General features: G+C 36.6%; 1 protein-coding gene across 2 annotated transcripts; it reads right to left on the bottom strand.

Annotated features, from left to right (window-relative positions):
• LOC123537319 (TBC1 domain family member 7-like) lies at window positions 1–11492 on the bottom strand. 2 transcript variants are annotated; one of them, XM_045320996.2, is made up of 7 exons: window positions 11408–11492; window positions 9683–9909; window positions 8843–9027; window positions 5893–6036; window positions 4345–4496; window positions 3215–3344; window positions 1–1066 (listed from the first exon to the last, which is right to left on the bottom strand). In XM_045320996.2, exons 2-7 carry the CDS (start codon window positions 9867–9869, stop codon window positions 929–931), a joined length of 936 nt encoding a protein of 311 aa, XP_045176931.1. In that variant the 5' UTR covers window positions 9870–9909; window positions 11408–11492; the 3' UTR covers window positions 1–928. The 2 variants fall into 2 exon arrangements, with proteins under 2 accessions (XP_045176931.1, XP_053384030.1); XM_053528055.1 differs by lacking the exon at window positions 11408–11492 and adding an exon at window positions 11208–11226.
• Window positions 11493–11566: the final 74 nt, after the last annotated feature.

The following is an 11566-nucleotide window of genomic DNA, read 5'->3' as shown; positions in this document are numbered from 1 at the left end:
TGTGTTTTTATATTATTTATTTTTCCTTTGTTATCAATACACTAACTTAAGTATTTTCATCTTCTCCAAAAGATCTTGACTAGACTGAAATCTGCTTCTTAATATTTGAATTAGATTTTGGAGACTACAATTTGGAGACTATTTAGGATCTGCTAACAATGTTTTAAGTTTCGATTCAACAACTTTATCTTCATTCCAGTAGCAGCTCCCTCCTGCATCACATCTCTCTCAAGATGCACAAATGTGTTTTCATGTAGACCCTGTTTCTTGAAACATGCTCCAAATATCCTTCCTGTTTGTCTAGAAATATTTTTGTGGAATCCCAGAAGTCATACACTGACTTGCAATCTACAACTCAATGACTGAAAAGTTCTCATCACTTAGTACAGCTGACTTACCACAAGGTAAAACTACATGATAACATGCTAGAAATATGGTTCAACATGGTTGAAGTTTCTTATCACATTATACTTAGTGCAAATGTAGTAGACATGTGTTTCAATTCGCTAGAAGTCCCTCCACACATGATAAACTTGGATAACTCAGGGTGAAATTATAAAACATGGTGAAATTGACTTTCCACATGAAATACGTTTGATCACATGATAAAACGATCTTACAGAGCTGCAAAACTAATCAACTACACAGGTTAATTGTGCCATCATATACATAGCAAAACTGTGTGTCTGCATGGTAAAGGGTAGAATACAAGTGCCCAAGCATATGACAAACCTGCACTATCACATCGTAACACTCTTATCACATGCTGAACCTGTCTTGTTACATGACATCTATATCAGCATATTGCACAGCTATCTTATAACATGGTGAAACTGCCTTATCACATAATAAATCTGTGTTATCACATGATGAACCTGCCTGAAACATGGCAAAACTGTGTTATCAAACAGCATAAAGTTCTACATTATCATAAGGTAAAACTGTGTAATATTGTTGGTGATTTATTTCCAGGTCCCGGAGAGTCAGATTTTGTAAGATGATGTCCGTGTTTTTCCCACATGTCTATTGCTTTACTAACTAGAACATCTCCACTGTCCTCTGGTATCTGGAAATTAAATATCACTTAAATTTCATCTATCAGAAAAAATCAGCACAGATGATTTCTGCTGTTTTTGCCAATGCGACAAACTCATTAAGATGACTCTGTCACTCACAAATGAATGCATAAATACATACACTACTATAATAAAATAGTGCTCAAAAGAAAAGCATTTGTTTTTCTTTATTTCTTTTATTAACTGAAAAACAGGGTATGCAAGAAAAAAACCTTTCACTAATTGAAAATGCGGATGACATCTCTGGCTCTCAGGTAATTGTTTCACGGTAACTCGGCAGAGCCTCGTGACAGCATAAACAGGTACCATTGAGTCAGATATTTCCATCCACATCTTCAACCTATGAAAGATTCTTATAAACTCAAAGTTTACTTAATACGCCTGCCCTACCCCTGGCTTTAAAAAAAGCTGAATGATCTGTAGGAATTTGGTCAAGCATCACCTATGGCACATTTATTCTACTTATTCTGAAATAAAGCTAACAGTCTGTGACAAGAAGATTCTATAACCATATAAGAAACTAGAAATGTGTCCATGGGACACAGATGCCCCCACTACATGACAAAGGACAGGGGCCATAACTCCTACAATACTGAATGAATTCGAGCGCAAAACCCCAGGTGCACAACTGCACATGCTGACCAACATTCCTGTAGAGTTTTGTGACTCTACATCAAATACTTTCAGAGCTAGGCGCGACACAACACTAAAATGACCAATTTTTACAAAGTCAGGGGCCATAACTCCTACATGACTGAATGAATCTGGACGCGAAACCCCAGGTGCACAACTACACATGCTGACCAACATTCCTGTAAACTTTGGTGACTCTGGGTCAAATACTTTTGGAGCTACGCACGACACAACATTAAAATGACCAATTTTTAACTAAGTCAGGGGTCATAACTCCTACACAACTGAATGAATCCGGACGCGAAACCCCAGGTGCACAACTGCACATGCTGACCAACATTCTTGTAAACTTTTGTGACTCTACATCAAATACTTTCAGAGCTAGGCGCGACACAACACTAAAATGACTAATTTTTACAAAGTCAGGGGCCATAACTCCTACACGACTGAATGAATCCAGACGCGAAATCCCAGGTGCACAACTACACATGCTGACCAACATTCCTGTAAAGTTTTGTGACTCTACGTCAAATACTTATGGAGCTAGGCACGGCACAACATTCTTGGAAGGATGGATGGACGGACAAGGGAAAATCTATATGCCCCCCCACCCCCCAAAAGTGGGGGCATAGAAATCTTCCCCACCCCCTTGTAGCAATAGTTTTGGATGTAACTGAATAATCTGAATGGTTTTGGAAGAAGGTAAAGCAAGGAACATTTGTAAGAAATAGTTTTAAAATTAGGCTAGCAGTTTTAGAGGAGGAATTGTGTAAAATTTTCTATTTACTTACATAGAGAAATTTTTAGAGGAGAAATTGTGTAAAATTTTCTATTTACCTACATAGAGAAAAATAGACATCCCCCTCCCCCAGCCATCAATATGGCTTGAAGGAATTGGGTAGAGGCAGTTTAGTAGATGTTTTTAACCTTTAGCCTGCTGGCAGCACTTGTGCTCAGGTGAGCTAAAAAGTCTGTAGTGAAGAAGACTTTCATAAAGTTTTCTATACAGCCATATAGCGAAAACTACCCCTACTACCTCCTGGCAGTTATGTTTTAAACACATCAAGAAATTTTGAACAGATTTGGTAGAGGGCCACTCAAGGAACATGACTGTAAAATTATTTTGAAATTGAGTGGTTTTTGAACTGATGAACATTCATACTCCCAAAAGTAAAGAACTGGGTGCCTCTTGTTCAGTTACAACTGCCTTCTTGATCTAAGATGCCCTTGGGTTCGATTCCTGTCTAGTCCAATTGTGGTGTGTCCTTGGTAAAGGCACTTTATCATCATTGCCTCAGTTGACCCACCTGTAAATGGGTACCAACAAATTGCTGGGGGTAAGGTATTATTGTTTTCACTGCTCTTCAAATAGGGTTGCTTTTTGCTCTACAGAGCTTATGTTAAATGTTTCACAAAGCACTGGTAAATAAAATTTACATTTACCTTTACTGTGTACAATTTCTAAATGCATGACATACATATTGAATGTACATGTAATTAATTACCTGTGCCAGATATTTAAGCATTTCTTCTTGTGATTTCATACTGAGCAGAGGTCGTCTTAGAGTAACAAACAATGCCACGGCAATATAGATCAAAATCATTACCGAACCACCAAGCAGTATATCTCCAATCCTGTAAACATAGAAAATTTAGAATAATTTGCTTTTTAAGTGAGAACCCATGTTTTTGGGATCCATATGTGGTAAAGTGGTTATGGTTGTTCACTATAAAACACTTGCCTCTTACCTCTACGTGTTCAAGCCCTCAAGGCTTATGGAAGGTCAGTGGTACTACCCAGATGCCCATTAAGGATGAAAATTGTGAAATAACAAACAGAGGGGCACCTCTGGTCTTTCTCCACCATCAAAGCTGGAAAGTTGACATATGACTTAAATTGTGTTGGTGCGACATAAAACCCACAAAAGCAAAACAAAGCATCGATTAAAACAATACTTCATGACACTGTGATAGGTTACATACATCTAATTTAATATGAATAAATTCTAACAATGGGAGGCAAATGCTGCTTAAGAAAAAATTTCTATCAAATTATTGTCTTCAGTTCAAGTAAATGTGATAAATCCAGTCCAGGCACTGGAAATACTCTTGAGTGTCTCCCACCTAACTAAGAGGCCTGTACTGATTCTTCCCAGGAAAGACAGCTTTGCGTGTATCGGTGCTATACACTGGGCATGTTAAAGAACCAGACTGTCTATTTGCAAAGAGCTAGGCTAAGTCAACCGGACAGGCCTGTATCTACAAAGGATTTCTATCTGTGCTTTGGACATTATCTCACTCTGTCCCTCTGGTAAGATCGCTCTGTGTCTGTATTAGCAGAAGATGAATTTCACACCCAGGGCTGCGTTTGCTATATGTAAAGCACCTTTGAACATGTTTATCATGAAAAGGGCGCTATATAAATCTGGTATAATATTAATAATAATAATAAATTAAGGTATATATAGTCAAACAAACCTTTAGATCGAGCAACAAGCATTTGATTACATTGTAGTAAGGAAATGCAACTACCTGTACACTGTATTGATTTTCAATATTTTAAAGTACCTTTCAAAAGATGACTCCGGTAAAATAGAAGCAGTACATTGTATTGATTTTCAATATTTTAAAGCACCTTTCAAAAGATGACTCAGGTAAAATAGAAGCAAATCCACAATTTAACCATTCTTTAAGAGGTAATGCTTTCCACATATCATGCTTGTCAAAGTGAGCTATCAATTTCTGGTTTCCATCTTCCTTCTTCAGCGATGCTTTCACCTTCTCTACCTACAAGTCATAGAACTTCTTGTCAATAAAGTGTTTACATCAGACAAAATGTAAGTAACAGCCTCTTAATCCAATTTAATACAATCACTCAATATTAACCCAAGTCCACAGGGCTCAACAAATTCTTTGAAAGTAACTTGTGCTGCTGGACGAGTGCCTAGAATTTTCACTCATCTACAATTTGAACTTGTCCTGCTACTTGATTTTTACAGAAGCATCCATTTCAAAGTTTATTAAAAATGGTAGATACCAGAATCTTGTTCTTGGCTATAGAGTGTCTAGCTAAAAGTTCATGTAGCGGGAAGGATTTTAGAGTTGCAAACAACAACAGATCCTTTAGATATCTCACTTCTGCACGGATCGGTTTTAATTGGATTTAATATATTTTTAGTAAAAAATCTCATTTGTTCTGATGGAAGAGTACTACAGCAAGTTTCACTTTACCTTAGACAATTTCTACTTTACAAGCGAATGCATGGATTTGTCGAGCCTTAGTCTATATTTGAGCTGCATCATGAGAAAACCAACATAGTGCTTTGCGACCAGCATGGATCCAGACCAGCCTGCGCATCCGCACAATCTGGTCATGATCCATGCTGTTCGCTTCAAAGCCTATTGCAATTAGAGAAACTGTTAGCAAACAGCATGGATCCAGACCAGACTGCGCGGATGTGCAGGCTGGTCTGGATCCATGCTGGTCGCAAATGCACTATGTTGGTTTTCTCATGGTGCAGCTCAATTATTTAAGTTTTAAGTCTGTAATTTAGTCTTAAGTTATATTCATTTTAGCTTGAATTTTTAAAAGAATCTGCTTTCATTTATATTTGCTATTTTGGCTTCATTTCCTATATTTGACAGTATCTATATCAAAAGATTCTGTATCAATACTCATTGACATATCTTCAATACACTGTAATAAACCATGACGCTGAGCCCTAAATAAATGTATAGGGACATGTATTTGTAACTCTTGACATTTAAGAGTAAACGTGAGCTAAAAAAATTCAATAAATAAACTGATCTGCTACCTACATGTACATGTAAATGACATGTTTTAATGGAAAAATAAGATGCACAAGTGTTTCATGAACCTGTACATCTGAATGTGCTTTAAATTACCATGTTCTGAATTTTCATAACATACCATCAAATTTATCGCCGACTACAAATTATGAAATAAGCGTTAAATTATTTACTCTATTTTCATGCACGACTGATTTCAAAATAAAACATAAGAAATTATACTTTATAACAGGTTTATGCTTTTTTGTTATCAAAAGTATTGCTTAAAAAAATTCAAAATAGAATTGGCCAGAATGTCACAAAGTATAGTGTTTTTAAAGTGGCTGGGTGTACAAGTGGGAAATCGCCATCTCTTTATTAATCCTGTACTAACCAGTATTGGAATACACTCCTTGTAATTTTTCCTGAACGTTCTGTAGAATCTATTTGTAATCCAGTACGCATCAACCTGGTTTTCTACCATACCTAATATTGCCTTTGCTATGTGTACATATGCTTCATATTCTGGGTTGGAAAGCTGCAAAATAGGAAAAGGAGCTAAATGTATGTATGCAGTGGATGTATATGCCAAGAAATGGGGGTACGACCATAAATTTTAGGGTCACAAATCCATCATGTAAACCAATTTTGTAAATTTTTCAACCATATCATCATAATGTCCTTTGCAAACATCAACACTGTTCATGTGTATACTGGTAGTTTGATTTTGACGTTTGGAAGTTGAATTTATAGACTTGAATTTATAGATTAGGGAAATCAGCATGATTTGCATTTTTGTCTTATTTAGACTGCTTATTATGACTGCTCTGAATTGTGTAGTGGTTGCATGATGGCCTGTCACACAGGCAGCTTGGGTTCAATACTCCGAGTCTTTTTTCTTCAGTGAAACATTTTGACATGTAACCAGGGGAGGCGAAATCTGATTTTGACTTGCTTGTCCGTTTTTGTCATTTGATATTTTTTACTTGTCCGTATGATAGTTACATAGTAAATTCTGGTCAATTTTCATTTGTCCATACAAGCTTTGGGACAACTGGGCTATACGGACAACTGAATTTGGCGCCCCTGGTAACTATATTCATTTCATAATTTTAATGTTATTTTGTAATCATATTTTTCATTATTATTGTCATGTACAAGCAAATTTCATTTTAATGCAAAATGATATTCATGATGCTTTATTAGCGGTATCTGTAGTTACGCCAGCAATGTCAGTGGATTCCTGGAGACAGACTCCATGGTAGAAACTTTTCTAATCAAGATTTAGATACAGTTATAACGTATTTTATTTGCACATGTATACCACACTGACTATGCATTCTATAAAATATTTTAAATTTATTTGATAAAACATAATTGAGCCGCACCGTGAGAAAACTAACATAGTGCATTTGCGACCAGCATGGATCCAGACCAGCCTGCGCATCTGCACAGTCAGGTCAGGATCCATGCTGTTCGCTAATGGTTCCTCTAATTGAAATAGGCTTTGAAAGCAAACAGCATGGATCCTGACCACTGTGACCAGACTGCATGGATGCACAGGCTGGTCTGGATCCATGCTGGTCGCAAATGCACTATGTTGGTTTTCTTATGATGTGGCTCATATTACAATATACAACAGACTAACTTCCATAATATTTCATTTCATTTATATCTCTTGTGAGAATATATGGGTTTACACAACGCTATGTTAAAAGTGAATATTCACAGAATAAATTACTAAATTAAGTATTTGCGACTATGACTGATATCAAACCCATACTCACAAAATAACATAATATTGCTAATATTTACCTTTACTGTCACGACTATTGAGGCAGTACATTACTGTGATGCTAGAATTAATTATTATCCCAAATGTATCTTACTGAATCATACTGATTGTAAACATTACCTAAATAACGGACCATTCCATCATTGAAAGTAAAAAAACATCGCTGACCTCAAAACTGAACTGTGGTTTTCTCACACTGTTATTTGTGCAGCCTTCAGAGAACGGCTTGCTAAAATTCTTAGCAGAAATGCAAATGTCGAAGAACATACAATCTTTTTCATACCATAACGATTTCTAATTCTGGAGTCAAATAGGTCAAAAGCAATGCTCACATTCTGATGCAGGCCTTTAGTCTGACGAGGATGAAGTTTTGCACTCAGAGGCTGCAGAATCCGGAAATTTATCATCCTGATTGATCTTATTGCTAAAAAAGCTTACTAAAAACACCCAGCTTTAAAACAATAACTTTTGATAATTTCTGAGTGTTCCAAAGACAGCGTTTAATCACTTAGGAGCATTACATTTGGTCAATAATTGAAGCGCAGCGCATTTATTGGTATAAATAAACTACTAAAATTTGATGTGGTAAAAAACATTTATGAAAGATAAAGAAGCTACGTTCAAGCAGACCCAAGTGGAAAGAATCTCCACATACAGAATGAAATTTATGCAAATATGGATGCAGGATCCTGTGTCCAGTAAAACCCTGCTGACATTAGTGAACTTATAATAAGGCCTACATATGAGCCGTGCCATGGGAAAACCAACATAGTGGGTTTGCGACCAGCATGGATCCAGACCAGCCTGCGCATCCGCGCAGTCTGGTCAGGATCCATGCTGGTCGCTAATAGTTTCTCCAATTCCAGTAGGCTTTAAAAGCGAACAGCATGGAGCCTGACCAGACTGCGCGGATGCACAGGCTGGTCTGGATCCATGCTGGTCGCACACCCACTATGTTGGTTTTCCCATGGCGCGGCTCATATGATAATTTTCAGTGTTTATGTTTTTTACTTCCTGAATTTAGATTTACATTGCTGAAAAACATATTTTTCATATTTAACATTTCAATATCCTTTAGAATATTGAAAACAATACTTACAAGAGCATGTAAAACTTATGAAAGCAATTCCTGAAAATAAAATGCATCAGGACAAATATACCTCAAGTAAAAGCTTTTTGTTACTGTGTGTTATTTCCATGTTGAGAAATCAATCTGGTATCTGATGCTGGTGCTTTCAGAAAACAAGAATTTTTATTTACATTTTGACAGGAATATAGGAGTAAATTCCCAAACACAACATATCTAACAGGTGGCCCAATTTTGCTTACCTGCAGAATAGCCACTAGCAAATATTACATATTAGATTTCTTTGTTTTCTAATGACTTTGTGCCACTACATAAATCAGTGCGGATTGTTCAAACAAGCCATTTGAATCTAAAACTAACATTATAAAGGAGGAACTGAACATGGAACGTCACAACCACTCACCTGTAAGCCTATAGCTCGAAATATATACCTAAATTCATATACTGATAATAATATCTCACCAAGTCATTATCATTGAATGGAAGCAGTCCTTCTTCAATTAGAAACATTTTAAGGAAGATAACAGTATGCGGTGTTGTGTTGTCCACTTTTCTCATTACATCAAGGGCATGACGTAGATGGTTGTACTGTTCTGTTCTATTCTTCAAAACAAAATCATGTGAGTCTTGATTGGCTGGTAAAATACCTGTAATGATAATCATAGTACACTGAAATGCTTAAGCATATTCTTAACCCTTACCCTGCTAAATTTCTATTATGAACTTGTCCATCTTCCAATTTGGACAGTACCATTAACTGTTAACAAGGTTGTTTACCAAAAAGATACTAGCTGAATAGCGAACAGTGCAGATCATAATCAGACTGCATGGTTGTGCAGGGATGTGCAGGCTGATCATGATTTACACTGGTCGCAAAGGCACAATCAATCGTGTCCAGCATGGTAAGGGTTAACAATGAAAGTCATTTCAAGTAAATTTTTTATGTGTTCAAGGTCACACCAACACAATTTTAGAACACATGGAGACTCTCCACCTTTTCGTGGTGGAGGAAGACTGCAGGTGCCCCTCCGAGCATTATTTCGGCACAGGGTGGTACCTTGGTAGAACCACTGACCTTCAGCATGGCAGCTGGACATCTTCCTAATATGAAAGATATTCTAACACCAAGCAAGGTTTCAAAGACATAGCGGTGATAGGTGAGTAATTCAAAGTCAGCATACTTAACCAATTGGCCGTGGCAGTCCCTGTTTCAAGCCAAAGAAAATAATTTAAACCTATATAGTTCATGTCAAGAGTTGCATGACCATTTTGTCTGTAAAACATAAATCAATTTGGCTATACCTAGAATGATTTTCCACAGATAGACCCTATATCGAGCAGACACTGGAAAACGTAGACAGTACTGCCTTAGCTTTTCAACATCAAGTGGTTTGTCTTTCAGGAGTAATTCAATTGATTTTTTCTCTTCTACTGCACGGAATCCGACTTTTTCATAGTAGTAGCTCCGAAAATTTCTTTCATCGGCCATTCAGGCAGTTTCTGCTTTGGAACTTTTTTGTTAAATGTCTCTGAAATGAAAAATAAACAAATAACTTTATTGTACATTTAATCAAATTACTACTTTCAATTTGAAAGTTAGCACCAGTCATTTTTTTTTTGTTTTCACTAACAACTGTTTTCACTTATGAAGACTGTTTGTTCATCTTACTATACTGTGAGTACACACTGGTCAGTTTTGATATTTATAAATAATTAGCAGTTAACAAGTTGTTCTTTTGCAAAGGAGACCAAATAATTGTGTAGCAAATTATGCACTCGCACATATGTTGACAATTAAACAGGAAGTGTCAAAGACATAACCCCAGCCCTGCTGCTGATTGCCTGAATACAATCACGTCTAGTTTTATGAATAATTTTATTCGCTTTCACAGATAATATCTAACAAAAATCTCAAAAGTGCCTGAATTAGGCAGTGCTTAAGTTTAACTGTTAATATGTAAATATAACTGGTTTTGACACCTTTGCAAATGGTCAACAGTCCAAATTGCGGTGATTACTCATTAAATTTAGTGTGTGGATAAAAAAAAAATCAGGCAACTTGAATTACGCTATGGATGGATGATGTATTTTCAATCTGATCTTTTACACTTGCATTGTACCTGCTGATGTTTAAAACTTGCGTAAAAATGGCTTTTTATGTGTTACATAGGAGCGGAAAATGTGCAGCCCGATACAGGACTCGAACCTGCGACCTTCTGCTTGCAACTCAGATGCTCTACCAACTGAGCTAATCGTACAATCGATATCACAGACTAATTATATACATTATATATACACTGCTACATTCCTCCCTCCTTTTTTTCCTCGGATTCTTTTGACTAACCCAGCCACTGCTTCATCCTAGCTCTAGGATTCCAAGGTTAGCCACCACACTCATGGCACCAATGTAATAGGAGCGGAAAATGTGCAGCCCGATACAGGACTCGAACCTGCGACATTCTGCTTGCAAGTCAGATGCTCTACCAACTGAGCTAATCGGACAATCAATATCATAGACTAATTATATACACACTGCTACATGTTTTTACGCAATGACACTAAATCCATCAATGTTTTACCAGACATTCTGTAAAAGAAAACTATAACATACAATCAATAATTTTTGTGAGGCACTGGTTAGTCGAACAAATTTGACACATACAATTTGTTTTATATTATGACAGGTCAAATTGTAAAGCAGGGTGGATGCAAATGTCAGAAATTAAAAAGCAGCCACTCGGTGACAGTGAGCTTGTCTAAGACACTGGTTTGGTTAAAATATGATGTGCAAGGTTCTGTCACATTAACACGGACTATATACACTGACCTTCGTACCCTACATCGAAAAAATCCTCCTGATCAACCATCGCGAAAACATATGACAAATTTATGCAAGCGTTGATTTATTACCAATCCTGTTCATGTATGTATGAAGGCGAGAAAGAACTTAACAAGAATGTCTCCAATTATTTATGCAAGGACGTATATATAAATATCATGTAAGGATCTTTCGTTTTAAACACTTACAAAATGTACGGCAAAGTACGGTACAATATGGAAAATAGATGTCTAACTTGCTAGCTTTGGAAGTCGTGTCAACGTACAGTAATTTCTGACATTCATATTAATCTGTTTGTACATTTTAAGTGAAATTTATTTTAGCGACTACCTATATTAAAAACATGT

The sequence above is a fragment of the Mercenaria mercenaria genome, chromosome 17 (genome assembly GCF_021730395.1).
Source record: "Mercenaria mercenaria strain notata chromosome 17, MADL_Memer_1, whole genome shotgun sequence".
NCBI lineage: Eukaryota > Metazoa > Mollusca > Bivalvia > Venerida > Veneridae > Mercenaria > Mercenaria mercenaria.
Note: the sequence above shows the minus strand (reverse complement) of the source record. Positions and strands in the feature narration are given on the sequence as shown.